The sequence below is a fragment of the Pseudophryne corroboree genome, chromosome 7 (assembly GCF_028390025.1).
Source record: "Pseudophryne corroboree isolate aPseCor3 chromosome 7, aPseCor3.hap2, whole genome shotgun sequence".
NCBI classification, from domain to species: Eukaryota; Metazoa; Chordata; class Amphibia; order Anura; family Myobatrachidae; genus Pseudophryne; species Pseudophryne corroboree.
The window spans coordinates 102589893-102606155 of record NC_086450.1 but is presented as its reverse complement, the minus strand read 5'-3'; the positions used below and the strand labels follow the sequence as shown (position 1 = coordinate 102606155).

Here is a 16263-nt window from a genome sequence, read left to right as displayed (position 1 = left end):
AAGGTCAGGCATCGCAACCGACACAATTGGACTCTCCTTGTGGATTTGGGATTTCGAAGAACGCACAGTTCTTTACTGTGCTTTTGCCAGCTTGAGTCTTTTCATTTTTCTAGCGAGAGGCTGAGTGCTTCCATCCTCATGTGAAGCTGAACCACTAGCCATGAACATAGGCCAGGGCCTCAGCCGTTCCTTGCCACTCCGTGTGGTAAATGGCATATTGGCAAGTTTACGCTTCTCCTCCGACAATTTTATTTTAGATTTTTGAGTCCTTTTTTTACTGATTTTTGGTGTTTTGGATTTTACATGCTCTGTACTATGACATTGGGCATCGGCCTTGGCAGACGACGTTGATGGAATTTCATCGTCTCGGTCATGACTAGTGGCAGCAGCTTCAGCACGAGGTGGAAGTCGATCTTGATCTTTCCCTATTTTTGGAACCTCAACATTTTTGTTCTCCATATTTTAATAGGCACAACTAAAAGGCACCTCAGGTAAACAATGGAGATGGATGGATACTAGTATACTTATGGATGACGAGCGACTGCCGACACAGAGGTAGCTACAGCCGTGGACTACCGTACTGTGTCTGCTGCTAATATAGACTGGATGATAATGAGATAAAATTAAAATATATATATATATCACACTAGTACTGCAGCCGGACAGGTATATATTATGTAATGACGGACCTGCTGGACACTGTCTGTCAGCACTGCAGACTCCTAAAGTAAGCTACTAGTATCAAGAAGATAGGAAAAAAAAAAAAACCACGGGTAGGTGGTATACAATTATGGATGGACGAGCGACTGCCGACACAGAGGTAGCTACAGCCGTGGACTACCGTACTGTGTCTGCTGCTAATATAGACTGGATGATAATGAGATAAAATTAAAATATATATATATATATCACACTAGTACTGCAGCCGGACAGGTATATATTATGTAATGACGGACCTGCTGGACACTGTCTGTCAGCACTGCAGACTCCTAAAGTAAGCTACTAGTATCAAGAAGATAGAAAAAAAAAAAAACACGGGTAGGTGGTATACAATTATGGATGGACAAGCGACTGCCGACACAGAGGTAGCTACAGCCGTGGACTACCGTACTGTGTCTGCTGCTAATATAGACTGGATGATAATGAGATAAAATTTAAATATATATATATATATATCACACTAGTACTGCAGCCGGACAGGTATATATTATGTAATGACGGACCTGCTGGACACTGTCTGTCAGCACTGCAGACTCCTAAAGTAAGCTACTAGTATCAAGAAGATAGAAAAAAAAAAAAACACGGGTAGGTGGTATACAATTATGGATGGACGAGCGACTGCCGACACAGAGGTAGCTACAGCCGTGGACTACCGTACTGTGTCTGCTGCTAATATAGACTGGATGATAATGAGATAAAATTAAAATATATATATATCACACTAGTACTGCAGCCGGACAGGTATATATTATGTAATGACGGACCTGCTGGACACTGTCTGCAGAATGCGTTTATAAAAACACCACACGACGAGTGTTTAACTTTTTCAGGCAGACAATCACAATATACTGGTGGTCAGCAGACAATCACAATATACTGGTGGTCAGTGGTCACTGGTCAGTCACACTGGCAGTGGCACTCTGGCAGCAAAAGTGTGCACTGTACTTAAAATATGTACTCCTGCTATAACTGCTCCCCAGTCTCCCCCACAATTAAGCTGTGTGAGCAGTGAGCACTCAGCACAGTCAGATAATGATATACAGTATTATATATGATGCAGCACACTGGGCTGAGCACAGATATGGTATGTGACTGTGTCACACTGTGTATCGTTTTTTTTCAGGCAGAGAACGGATTAATTAAACTGGTGGTGGTCACTGGTCACTGGTCACACTATCAACAAGTAGTACTCCGTCCTAAGCAGACAATCACAATATACTGGTGGTCAGTGTGGTCACTGGTCAGTCACACTGGCAGTGTGGCACTCTGGCAGCAAAAGTGTGCACTGTACTTAAAATATATTATTTATGTACTCCTGCTCTAACTGCTCCCCAGTCTCCCCCACAATTAAGCTGTGTGAGCAGTGAGCACTCAGCACAGTCAGATATACAGTATTACATATGATGATGCAGCACACTGAGGCTGAGCACAGATATGGTATGTGACTGTGTCACACTGTATATCGTTTTTTTTCAGGCAGAGAACGGATTAATTAAACTGGTGGTCAATGGTCACTGGTCACACTATCAGCAAGTAGTAGTACTCCAGTCCTAATATGCTCCCCAAAATTAGTAAATAGTGTCTCTAACTCTCTACTCTCTTCTCTATAAACGGAGAGGACGCCAGCCACGTCCTCTCCCTATCAATCTCAATGCACGTGTGAAAATGGCGGCGACGCGCGGCTCCTTATATAGAATCCGAGTCTCGCGATAGAATCCGAGCCTCGCGAGAATCAGACAGCGGGATGATGACGTTCGGGCGCGCTCAGGTTAACCGAGCAAGGCGGGAGGATCCGAGCCTGCTCGGCCCCGTGTAAAAAAAAGCTGAAGTTCGGCGGGTTCGGATTCCGAGAAACCGAACCCGCTCATCACTGCTCCAACTATATCAGCTGGCAAAGGGGGAGGTATGCAATCAGAAGTTCAGCTAATTAACAGAGGTTATTTTGCATTGAAGAAGGATCACAGACATTTGCAGACAAACTTCCTTGGGGTGTGAAAAGTGTAGCCAGAGAGAGATGAGAGACTCAGATATACAAGCATGAAGATGGTGTTTTTACCTGTGAAGAGAGGAGAAATGGTTTTCAGTTCCGGTTCTAACTCCATTCTTAAATCACATTCTTAACAATTGCAAGCAGGCCAAGTCCTGACTACAGGTCTTGATAATATTGCTCTTAAATGCTCCAACTATATCAGCTGGCAAAGGGGGAGGTATGCAATTAGAAGTTCAGCTAATTAACAGAGTTTATTTTGCATTGAAGAAGGATCACAGACATTTGCAGACAAACTTCCTTGGGGTGTGAAAAGTGTAGCCAGAGAGAGATGAGAGACTCAGATATACAAGCATGAAGATGGTGTTTTTACCTGTGAAGAGAGGAGAAATGGTTTTCAGTTCCGGTTCTAACTCCATTCTTAAATCACATTCTTAACAATTGCAATCTTCACAATTGCAAGCAGGCCAAGTCCTGACTACAGGCCTTGATAATATTGCTCTTAAATGCTCCAACTATATCAGCTGGCAAAGGGGGAGGTATGCAATCAGAAGTTCAGCTAATTAACAGAGGTTATTTTGCATTGAAGAAGGATCACAGACATTTGCAGACAAACTTCCTTGGGGTGTGAAAAGTGTAGCCAGAGAGAGATGAGAGACTCAGATATACAAGCATGAAGATGGTGTTTTTACCTGTGAAGAGAGGAGAAATGGTTTTCAGTTCCGGTTCTAACTCCATTCTTAAATCACATTCTTAACAATTGCAATCTTCACAATTGCAAGCAGGCCAAGTCCTGACTACAGGCCTTGATAATATTGCTCTTAAATGCTCCAACTATATCAGCTGGCAAAGGGGGAGGTATGCAATCAGAAGTTCAGCTAATTAACAGAGGTTATTTTGCATTGAAGAAGGATCACAGACATTTGCAGACAAACTTCCTTGGGGTGTGAAAAGTGTAGCCAGAGAGAGATGAGAGACTCAGATATACAAGCATGAAGATGGTGTTTTTACCTGTGAAGAGAGGAGAAATGGTTTTCAGTTCCGGTTCTAACTCCATTCTTAAATCACATTCTTAACAATTGCAAGCAGGCCAAGTCCTGACTACAGGCCTTGATAATATTGCTCTTAAATGCTCCAACTATATCAGCTGGCAAAGGGGGAGGTATGCAATCAGAAGTTCAGCTAATTAACAGAGGTTATTTTGCATTGAAGAAGGATCACAGACATTTGCAGACAAACTTCCTTGGGGTGTGAAAAGTGTAGCCAGAGAGAGATGAAAAATGTGTTACGCATTTTCTGACATGAACCCAAGTACCACATAAAAGGGGTTTTATTTTTGGGGAGAAAAAGCAGCCAGTGTTTTGTTCCCTAATCAGATGAATGAATGAAGTGTGTAAAGAAGCGTGGTTTCCCCCCGATAAGAAACTGGTAATTTCTAAAAAGTTACTGATGGCGTACCCTTTCCCGCCAGAGGATAGGTCACGTTGGGAGATATCCCTTAGGGTGGATAAGGCGCTCACACGTTTGTCAAAAGGTGGCACTGCCGTCTTAGGATACGGCCACCTTGAAGGAACCTGCTGATAAAAAGCAGGAGGCGATCCTGAAGTCTGTATTTACACACTCAGGTTATATACTGAAACCTGCAATTGCCTCAGCATAAATAGTGCTGCTGCAGCGTGGTCTGATACCCTGTCAGATAATATTAATACGCTAAGACAGGGATAATATTTTGCTAACATTGAGCATATTTAAGACGTTGTCTTATATATAAAGGATGCACAGAGGGATATTTGCCGGCTGGCATCCAGAATTAATGCAATGTCCATTCTGCCAGGAGGGTATTAGAAACCCGGCAGTGGACAGGTGATGCTGCCTGTAAAAGGCACATAGAGATTCTGCCTTATAAGGGTGAGGAATTGTTTGGGGATGGTCTCTGGGACCTCGTATCCACAGCAACAGCTGAGAAGAATTTTTTTTTACCTCAGGTTTCCTCACAGCCTAAGAAAGCACCGTATTTTCAGGTACAGTCCTTTCGGCTTCAGAAAAGCAAGCGGGTCAAAGGCGCTTCCTTTCTGCACAGAGACAAGGGAAGAAGGAAAAAAGCTGCACCTGCAGCCAGTTCCCAGGATCAAAAATCTTCCCCCGCTTCCTCTGAGTCCACCGCATGACGCTGGGGCTCCACAGGTGGAGACAGGTGCGGTAGAGGCGCGTCTCGGGAACTTCAGGGATCAGTGGGCTTGCCCACAGGTGGATCTCTAGGTTCTGCAAATAGTATCACAGGGATACAGGCTGGAGTTCGAGGCGACTCCCCCTCGCCGTTACCTCACATCAGCCTTGCCTGCTGCCCTCGGAGAAAGGTAGTACTGGCGGCAATTCACAAGCTGTACTTCCAGCAGGTGAAATCAAGGTACCCCTCCTTCAACAAGGCCGGGGTTACTATTCCAAAATGTTGTGGTACCGAAACCAGACGGTTCGGTGAGACCCATTCTAAAATTGAAAGCCTTGAACACTTGTATACGAAGGTTCAAGTTCAAAATGGAATCGCTCAGGGCGATTATTGCAAGCCTGGAGAATTTCATGGTATCACTGGACATCAAGGATGCTTACCTGCATGTCCCTATTTACCCTCTTCACCAGGAGTACCTCAATATTGTGGTACAGGATTGTCATTACCAATTCCAGACGTTGCCGTTGGTCTGTCCCCGGCACCGAGGTATTTTCCAAGGTAATGGCCGAAATAATTATCCCGTACTTGGACGATTTCCTTATAAAGGCGAGGTCCAGGGAGCAGTTGTTCGTCGGAGTAGCACTATCTCGGGAAGTGCTACAACAGCACGGCTGGTTTCTGAATATTCCAAAGTCGCAGCTGGTTCCTACGACGCGTCTACTGTTCCTGGGTATGGTTCTGGACACAGAACAGGATAAAAAGGGTTTCTCCCGGAGGAGAAGTCCAAGGAGTTGTTGTCTCTAGACAGAGACCTCCTAATACGTATACAGGTGTCGGTGCATCAATGCACGCGAGCCCTGGGAAAGATGGTAGCTTCTTACGAAGAAATTCCATTCGCCAGGTCCCATGCAAGGATTTTCCAGTGGGATCTGTTGGACAAGTGGTCCGGGTCGCATCTTCAGATGCATCGGCGGATAACCCTGTCTCTCCAAGGGTCAGGGTGTCGCTGTTGTGGTGGCTGCAGAGTGCTCATCTTCTAGGGGGCCGCAGATTCGGCATACAGGACTGGGTCCTGGTGACCACGGATGCCAGCCTTCGAGGCTGGGGAGCAGTCACACAGGGAAGGAACTTCCAAGGCTATGGAAAAGTCAGGAGACTTCCCTACACATAAATATTCTGGAACTGAGGGCCATTTACAATGCCCTAAGTCAGGCTAGACCCCTGCTTCAACACCGGCCGGTGCTGATCCAGTCAGACAACATCACGGCGGTCGCTCATGTAAACCGACAGGGCGGCACAAGAAGCAGGATGGCGATGGCAGAAGCCATAAGGATTCTCCGATGGGCGGAAAATCATGTGTTAGCACTGTCAGCATTTTTCATTCCCGGAGTGGACAACTGAGAAGCAGACTTTCTCAGAAGACACGACCTCCACCCGGGAGAGTGGGGACTTCATCCAGAAGTATTCCAAATTATTGTACACCGTTGGGAAAGGCCACAGGTGGACATGATGGCGTCCCGCCTCAACTAAAAGTTACAAAGATATTGCGCCAGGTCAAGGGACCCTCAGGCGATAGCTGTGGACGCTCTGGTAACACCGTGGGTGTACCAGTCGGTGTATGTGTTCCCTTCTCTGCCTCTCTTACCCAGGGTAATGAGAATAATAAGAAGGAGAGGAGTAAGAACTATACTCATTGTTCCGGGTTGGCCAAGAAGAGCTTGGTAACCAGAACTCCAAGAAATGATCTCAGAGGACCCATGGCCTCTGCCGCTCAGACAGGACCTGCTGCAGCAGGGGGCCTGTCTGTTCCAAGATGTACCGCGGCTGCGTTGATGGCATGACGGTTGAACGCCGGATCCTGAAGGAAAAGGGAATTCCGGAGGAAGTTATCCCTACGCTATTTAAAGCTAGGAAAGAAGTGAACGCAAACCATTATCACCGCTTATGGCGGAAATATGTTGCGTACTGTGAGGCCAGGAAGGCCCCAAAGGAGAAATTTCAGCTAGGTCGATTTCTGCACTTCCTACAGTCAGAGGTGACTATGGGCCTAAAATTGGGTTCCATTAAGGTCCAGATTTCAGCTCTATCGATTTTCTTCCAAAATTGAACTGGCTTCACTGCCTGAAGTTCAGACTTTTGTTAAGGGAGTGCTGCATAGTCAGCCCCCGTTTGTGCCTCCAGTGGCACCGTGGGATCTCAACGTGGTGTTGGATTTCCTGAAGTCGCATTGGGTTGAGCCACTTAAATCCGTGGATCTATAATACCTCACGTGGAAAGTGGTCATTCTGTGGGCCTTGGCGTCGGCCAGGCGTGTATCAGAATTGGCGGCTTTGTCATACAAAAGCCCTTATCTGTATTTTATATGGATTAGGCGGAATTGAGGACTCGTTCCCAATTCCTTCCTAAGGTGGTATCAGTTTTTCATGTGAACCAACCTATTGTGGTGCCTGCGGCTACTTGGGACTTGGAGGATTCCAAGTTACTGGATGTAGTCAGGGCCCTGAAAAGTATATGTTTCCAGGACAGCTGGAGTCAGGAAAACTGACTCGCTATTTCTGCTGTATGCACCCAACAAGCTGGGTGCTCCTGCTTCTAAGCAGACGATTGCTCGCTGGATCTGTAGCACGATTCAACTTGCACATTCTGCGGCTGGACTGCCGCACCCTAAATCTGTAAAAGCCCATTCCACGAGGAAAGGGGCTCTTCTTGGGCGGCTGCCCGGGGGGTCTCGGCTTTACAATTTTGCCGAGCTGTTACTTGGTCGGGTTCAAACACTTTTGCAAGAGTCTACAAGTTTGATACCCTGGCTGAGGAGGACCTAGAGTTTGCTCATTCGGTGCTGCAGAGTCATCCGCACTCTCCCGCCCGTTTGGGAGCTTTGGTATAATCCCCATGGTCCTTACGGAGTCCCAGCATCCACTTAGGACGTCAGAGAAAATAAGATTTTACTCACCGGTAAATCTATTTCTCGTAGTCCATAGTGAATGCTGGGCGCCCATCCCAAGTGCGGATTGTCTGCAATACTTGTATATAGATATTGCCTAACTAAAGGGTAATGGTTGAGCCATCTGTTGAGAGGCTCAGTTATATTTCATACTGTTAACTGGGTATAGTATCACGAGTTATACGGTGTGATTGGTGTGGCTGGTATGAGTCTTACCCGGGATTCAAAATCCTTCCTTATTGTGTCAGCTCTTCCGGGCACAGTATCCTAACTGAGGTCTGGAGGAGGGTCTTAGTGGGAGGAGCCAGTGCACACCAGGTAGTCCTAAAGCTTTCTTTAGTTGTGCCCAGTCTCCTGCTGAGCCGCTAATCCCCATGGTCCTTACGGAGGCCCAGCATCCACTACGGACTACGAGAAATAGATTTACCGGTGAGTAAAATCTTATTTTTTAACACAAACCCAACGATTTCTGGTACTTTTAACTCGCTCTTAGTTTGACTTACAAAACCTACATTTTCCAAAACATGTGTTAAAAATCCCACGCATTTCACATTAGATTGCATGGTTATATGTGCATAAACCATAACATGGGAATGTTTACCTTTTCTAACAACTGAGCATCGTTTACAATTAACATACTTAAACAGTACATATGTTTATGCCTGTGTGAAAGGGCGCTAATATTTCTATGGCACTTATATGAGTCAGGAATAGAATACTTTACTTGAAGCAGGACCTTTCGGAAGTGCCATTAATATAAAAGTACCTGCTAATTACATTCAATCATGAAAGTCTAATTACGATCATGAAAAAAAGATTCTATAATTCTGTCGAATATGCAAATCCCGGGCAGGTTGAAGTTATTACCCTAAGCCTAAGATTAACATTAAACTGTTGGACTCCTCCTTTTGTTTCTCTCCAGCAATGCTGATAGCGGGATGAACGTGGGCATTCTGGATATTTTTGGATTTGAAAACTTCAAACGGAATTCTTTTGAACAGCTTTGCATTAACATTGCCAATGAGCAGATCCAGTTTTATTTTAACCAGCACATATTTGCACTTGAGCAGGTAAATTGGCAATTCTTGTAGAAACAATCTAATTAAAAAATACATCATGTCAAATACAGTATGGTATGGGGTCTGTGCATCATAGCAAAACAATCTTATGGGCAATTATTTTGTATACTGTATACGTAGATAAATATTTAGTGGTTTCTGTTTAGACATTTTAGTTGATACGTATAGAGAAAATAAGTTACAAATATCGGTCTTTTTACGAATACCAGCATAGTGCTTTGCAAGAGGTAATGACCACTTTTTCCGTAATCTCTTAATGCACAGTGGTTAGCATTGCTACCTCACCAACATCTGTGTTGAATTTGCATGTTCTCCCCATGTTCTTTGAATGGGTGTTCCCTGGGGACTCTGGCTTCTTTCTTCATATTATTACATCCTGGCTCGAGAAACATCTACGGGTTGTATTATAAACTAGACCAAGTTCTTCAACATATGTTCTTTTAGTCTGTTTGCAGGAAATGTAAAAGTTGCAATTATTTACATTAATATTTATAAATCATGGCAAAGTTGCAGAATTTGCTGGGACTGCATGGAACTTGCATTGTCACCATTTGTTGCACTATGCCCTAGTTTTAGGAATGTCTTTATTATTTGTTTGCTGTTTATAATACATGGTAAAGACAAGCAAATATATTTCATTGTGACACCTTGATAACTAGCGCAAAGTTACACTGTAGGTTTTGAATGACATTTCATTTGACCTCAGAGGTTTCAGGGGCACTAGTACTTGTTACATTCCTCTGTCATTACAATCTCAGGGAAATATTATCCTTGTTGCAAAAAAGGGCACAACAAAAGAAGGACCTTAGCCTACATCATGGGTGTAACCGGTTCTCCTCTTTTCCTCTCCTACAGATGGAGTATCAGAGTGAGGGGATAGATGCCGCCATGGTAAAGTATGAGGATAACCGCCCTCTCCTAGATACTTTCCTGCAGAAACCAATGGGCCTTTTGTCTCTGCTAGATGAAGAGAGCAGATTCCCACAAGCAACAGACCAGACTTTAGTAGGTAGGGAAGTATATAAAATATGTTTCCCTATGTGTAAAATGTACTGTACTTATCTTTATTAACCTATGGTCATTAAAATTGGATTGCATATACTGTCATCCGTCATCCTATACATATTCCCCAAGGTACCTAATAAGGGGCCTAATTCAGATCTGAATTTGCAGCAGCAAATTTGTTCGCTAATGGGCAAAACCATGTGCGCTGCAGGTCGGGGGGGGGGGGGGGGGAGCAGATATAACATGCGGAGAGAGTTAGATTTGGGTGGGGTGTGTTCAAACTGAAATCTAAATTGCAGCGTAATAAAGCAGCCAGTATTTATCCTGCACAGAAACAATATAACCCACCCAAATCTAACTCTTTCTGCACATGTTATATCTCCCCCTTCCCAGCGGTGCACGTGGTTTTGTCCATTAGCTAACACATTTGCTGATGTGATCAGGTCTGAATTTAGGCCCAGTGATTCTTAATATTCCTCACTGTTACTTGGAAACATAATTGGAGTCTTGCGGGATAGGCATTGCAAAACTCCTCTCCTGCAAGTCAGATCACTAGGGTTTTGCAAACCCAGATCAGGAACCAGAGGGTCGGCTTGAGTATTAGTATAGAAGCTAGGAGGCTTGATGAGGCTCCTCCTCATGTGGGATGTGGCTGAGTACCAGAGGGTATGCAGTGGTTTGACTGGACAACTGGAGTGTAGTCAGGAAACAAAGCCCGTCAGTATGCTGGTATGGAACTGATGTTTTGCAAGCAATGTACCAAGCCAGGGAGGAGTATTGTGCTAGATGATGATGGGGGCTGCCAGTAGTAGAGTCTGAAGGCAGCGGATCAGTTGTGCCATCTAGCAAGTAGTGGAGTAGTGCTACAGAGTCAGCACATATACCTGATGGATGCTGGAACTGGTATAGAGGCACAGTGCAGAGTGGATATGGACACTTGCTGGATACAGCCCACCACTCAGTATACAGTAGTAATAGAGTATTGTTGAGTGGGTGCATCTCACTGTGCTTGCTGAATGAGTGCCCAGCGGAGAATGGATTCTGGTACTCGCTGGATGAAGTGCACAGCGTAGATTGTTTTGCAGGAGATCTCTCTGATAAGTTAATTTAAAAGGGGCTTGATAAATATCCTCCTAAGTCTTTGTGTATTGCCTGTCACACTATCTTGTTCTGTGTTCTGGGGTATGTGACAAAATAATCTTTTTTTTAAATGACATTTTGTACACTTTAATTTTCATAACAGACCACAACCAATTAAGTCACATTTATTTAGCATAGGTACTCCCATTGTTTATAATAGTCACACACAGTAGTTAGGATACTCACTTCCAGGGGTATCCTATCCAATCACATGTGCTACTGTAAATTATCGGCCAATAAATCAGGCTGATGACTGATGAACATTATGGGGCTATCCAATTATAGTCCATTTTTATCGGTTGAAAAATGCCCAATTTTCGGGCAATGACACATGGCATCTGGGCTAAGTATCCAGACCCATGTATTACTGCGGAAAAACAGGGCTGTTATTGTGGATTATGCTTTGCGTGCTTGAGGCAAGCGAAGCATAAGCCCCAATTAGTGCCGTCATCAGGGGCTATTTGGACAGCCACTGGCGAATACATTATCCGTGATAAGTTACCATGGATATTTGGATAACCCCCCCAGTGTTTAGGATAGTCACAGCCATTAGTTAGAACACTCACTCCCAGTGTTTGAGATAGCCACACCCACTGGTTAGAATAGTCGCATTTTTGCACATCTTTTGGGAGAACTTTACCACAATGTGGTCTGTATGACACATTAAATACAGGGGGCAGATGTATTAAGCCTGGAGAAGTGATAAAGCAGTGATAAGTGCAAAGTGATAATGTACCAACCAGCCAATCACCTCCTACCTGTCATTTTTCAAAGGGGCAGATGTAGTAAGCCTGGAGAAGTGATAAAGAAGTGATCAGTGCAAGGTGATAATGCACCAGCCAATCATCTCCTGTCATTTTTCAAACATGTAATGATTGGCTGGTGCGTTATCACCTTGCACTGATCACTTCTTTATCACTTCTCCAGGCTTCATACATCTGCCCCCTAATACATTGTGATCATATTAACTAGTAAAGGCAATCTTATTTGTTCCAAACCTATAACAAGCTTGATACAAGAAAAGATTTGGAAAAGTCAGGTTACTGCCCTCTAATGTCACAAGATCATTAACATGCCTATATTGCACATGGATGGCACAAAATAGGAGAGTAACAAAAGATATATTATTTTCCACTTCGATTTGACAATCTAACTGGTTTAATTGGTGCGCACTGGTGCACAGAATCTCGGTTTGTCACAGGTAAAACTGTTTCTCAGTCAGTGGTTTACACTACACTATTTTGCCAAATATGTAAACTTTTTTTTTTTTTACAAATTACATTTTTAATTTATAGAATAAAACTATTTTAGTATCCCATATTTAGATAAATAGAAGTAGTAGTAAAAGATTCATGTATTATATTTTGCATTTCACAGATAAATTTGAAGATAATCTAAGGTGCAAATACTTCTGGCGGCCAAAATGTGTTGAAGTGTGTTTCGGCATTCAGCATTATGCTGGGAAGGTAAACGAGCTGCACTCACTGTGTGATATTTCACTTTTATTGATATTTAAATGATCATGTAGGGGAAGTACAAAGTTCGACAAACATCATAAGAATGAACACCGGAATTTCATTGAAAATAGATGAAGTAAGACCAACTTCACATCCTGATTGCGTTGAGACATCATTGTATCAGTAGATGCGAGGAATTGGTGGCTGGGATTAGAGGACTGGAAGATGTGTCTCAGTCTGCTTTGGATGGTTTTGAGCAGGGTGTATCAGTGCATCCCAGTGAGGGTATACATACAGTACAACATGTGTCAGCATTCTCGACCTGTCTCACAGCCTGTAGCCATACATGAATGGCTCTCAGCATGCTGATACCTGCCTCCCAGCCTGCAGTGAGGCAGTGAATGGTCATCAGCATGCTGATTGGTGGATGGCTGGAGCTATCCACCAATAAGAGTGCAGCATTCTCTGCCTGCCTCCCAGCCTGCAGCCTGACAGTGTCAGCATGCTGATTGTGGATAGCTGGAGCTATCCACCAATCAGAGTACCACATTCTTTACCTGCCTTCCAGTCTGCAGACAGACAGTGAATGACTGTCAGCATGCTGATTGGTGGAGGGGTGGCGATATCCACCTATCAGAGCCTAAAATGCTGTTAAGATGGCCCTGACCTAAAGATACAGTACATCTGACAATGGGAACTATCTTCAGACACTAATCACAGTCCCCTGATGTTAGAAGACGACAGAGGACAAGGTCAGATATCGCAGGAAAAAAACAGTGCACCCTTGATTATTTTGAATGAAAACATTTCGGATAATAATTATGTTTTACGCAAGGTTTAATAATAGTTATTTCTTATCAGAAGGCCAGTTGGAAATCCTACCTAAGGTCCTGCAGCATTTTTTGTTTAATACATTATTTCTTATGTTTCACTATTTTATTTTAATTTGAGGTGCATGCTGTCCCACTGTATCTGTACGGATTTGTGAATATGACGTCAAGCATTGAAAATTATTTGATTAATATGATTATTTTGGAATATGTGTGTTATACGGTATATCTTGTCCTTCATGTAACAGGTACTCTATGATGCCTGTGGATTCCTCGAGAAGAACCGAGACACTCTCCCAGCTGATGTTGTGGTGGTGTTAAGGACATCAGAAAATAAACTTCTTCAGCAACTGTTCTCCAGCCCATTGACCAAAACAGGTATTAATGTACTGTTATGTCTATGGATGTATGAGTTCTGTATGTATTAATGTACTGTTATGTCTATGGATGTATGAGTTCTGTATGTATTAATGTACTGTTATGTCTATGGATGTATGAGTTCTGTATGTATTAATGTACTGTTATGTCTATGGATGTATGAGTTCTGTATGTATGCAGTATGCAAATCAGAATCTAAATACAGGAATAATTGGAGTGTGTTTATGCCAGCCTATGTTTTTAGATGATGTTTTATGGCTTATTGTACGTTTAAATAGATAACTCAGTAGGCTGGTGTTTTTAATATATATTTCTTTCCCTTTGTTCACAAACTCCAATCTTACTATGCAGTCTTGACAGTGAGCAATATTTTAGAACATAGGGCCTAATTTAGTCTGGATTTCTGCAGCGGCAGCAAATCACAGTCTGAAGCCCTTTGGACTGCGATCGCTGCCGCTGCAGCAGGCTCACTGCACTTGCACACCCTGGGAGGCCCAGTGACATGCTAAAAGCATCTCAGGGCTGCGATCGTCTCTGCCTGATTGACAGGCAGAGGTGGTCGCGGGACGGGAGGGGGCGTGCCAACGGCATTAGATTGCCGTTGGCGGGGCATGGTCTGCACAATGGAGGCATGTCCAGACTGTTGCGGGGGCGGGCCACGGCGGCTGCGTGATGTCACACGCAGCCGCTGCGATACGGAACGAGGCAGGTAGCCACCTGTGCAGGCAGGGAGCTACTCGGCGGGTGCAAAAGAATCGCCGCCGTAAGATGCTTTTGCACCCGTGCGGGGGGGGGCAGGGCCTGACATGAGGTGCGGACTAGCCCTGTGTTGGGCAACCCCCCGTATGAAAGAGTAACTGATCGTAGATGTGCTAAGTTTAGCACATCTACAATCAGATCTGAATGATCCCCATAGATGGGTGCTGCATATATGGTCATTAAATACAGTATCTGGAGAAATAATTCCTAGTGAAATCCAGGTAGCCGGGGCATTTACTTTAATCCTGAATTTCCAAACAGCTCAAACAATGCTCTGATCCCCCCAGAGAACTCCAGTTGTAGGTAAGTCCATATTGAAGATTGAAACTGTCCCGCTAGGTTCTAGGCTCTAGTTTGTCCATATGAATATTGAATGGAATCTAGACTAAATATAGTAGACTTTAATACTACAAGCCCAAACTTACGTTGGCTATGAAATACAGCAGTCGGGACCACGACAGTTAGGAGACCAACAGCGGGATTCTAATGCCCATAACCACAACACTTCCCGTTAAGTATAAATTCCCTATCTCTAACCCTAATCCTACCCCTAACACACTCCTCCTGCAGCCTAACCCTCACCTCCCACAGCCTAACCATAACCTCCACCCCCCCCCGCAGCCTAACATTAACCCCTAACCTTAGTGCATAACCCTAGCCCCCTACCCCGGCACTTACCTCCGGATGTGTCAGGATTCTGATATCGGGATCCTGCTGTCGGTCTTCTGTTGAGATCAGTCATTTCTCTTACGTCCTAGAGGAGGCTTGGGTCCACATTAGTACCATGGGTATAGACAGGTCCACTAGGAGCCATGGGCACTTTAAGAAATTGATAGTGTGGGCTGGCTCCTCCCTCTATGCCCCCCCTACCAGACTCAGTTTAGAAAATGTGCCCGGAGGAGCCGGTCACGCTTGGGAAGCTCCTAAAGAGTTTTCTGCATTTATTTTCTACTTGTTGTTTTCAAGCAGGTCTGGTTGACACCAGACTGCCTGCTTCATGGGACTTAGGGGGGGGAGGGGAGGGGGGAAAGGACCATCCTCCCTAGGTTTAATGGTCCCGTTCCTCGCTGACAGGACACTGAGCTCCTGAGGGTCCTATTCGCAAGCCCCACCACGGCGAGCGTACAGACCTGCAGCACGCCACCACCCCTAACAGAGCCAGAAGACTGAAGAGTGATGAGGAAGTAGCCGGCGTCCCGTTTAGCGGGTCACCGGCGGTAATGGCAGCACAAGGGTAGGAGTGCAGCGCTGCATACACGCTGCGCTCCAGGCTTCAGGCACACTGTGAAACCGCTGTGAGGGGTGAGCTGAAGCCACTTCTATTACCCACACTGGTACTACTCTACAGGGGTTTTAACCCACTGTAAACTACATTATTCACCTCAGCCAGTATAAAAAAACCGGGAAGACCGCACGCCATTAAGGGCTTCACTATGAGCAGATCCAGCAGCTCACCAGCGCCATTTTCCCTATGCAGCTTGACTCAGGCAGACTGGCAGGGAAGCACAGCTCCTCCACAAGGACTCCAGAGCACCTCAGCGGTATCAGGGGGTCATAGCAAAGGGGGGAGTAATATATTGGTGTACTAAACCCTACTAAGGGTACTTAGTTTGTGACCCAGCTAAACTTGCACTTTAGCCATAGGGGCACTGTGTGGCTGGCTCAATTTTACTCTGTGTCTCCCTAGAAGGGCTCTATGTGGGTTAACTGTGTTTTAACCTATTCCTGTGTGTATGTGTGTGTTCTCTCACATTTAATATGTCAAAGGAGTGTGTATCATGCACAGCAGAGTGTTTT

At 44.6% G+C, this 16263-nt stretch overlaps 1 protein-coding gene across 4 annotated transcripts in view; it reads left to right on the top strand.

The window, feature by feature from the left end:
• MYO3B (myosin IIIB) overlaps nt 1-16263 on the top strand; it is a 625340-nt gene that overhangs the window by 245632 nt on the left and 363445 nt on the right. For all 4 annotated transcript variants that reach the window (XM_063933501.1, XM_063933502.1, XM_063933503.1 and 1 more), the window contains exons 12-15: nt 8741-8888; nt 9753-9906; nt 12420-12508; nt 13578-13707. In XM_063933501.1, coding sequence (XP_063789571.1) covers nt 8741-8888; nt 9753-9906; nt 12420-12508; nt 13578-13707 — 521 coding nt within the window. The remainder of the gene's footprint in view (nt 1-8740; nt 8889-9752; nt 9907-12419; nt 12509-13577; nt 13708-16263) is intronic.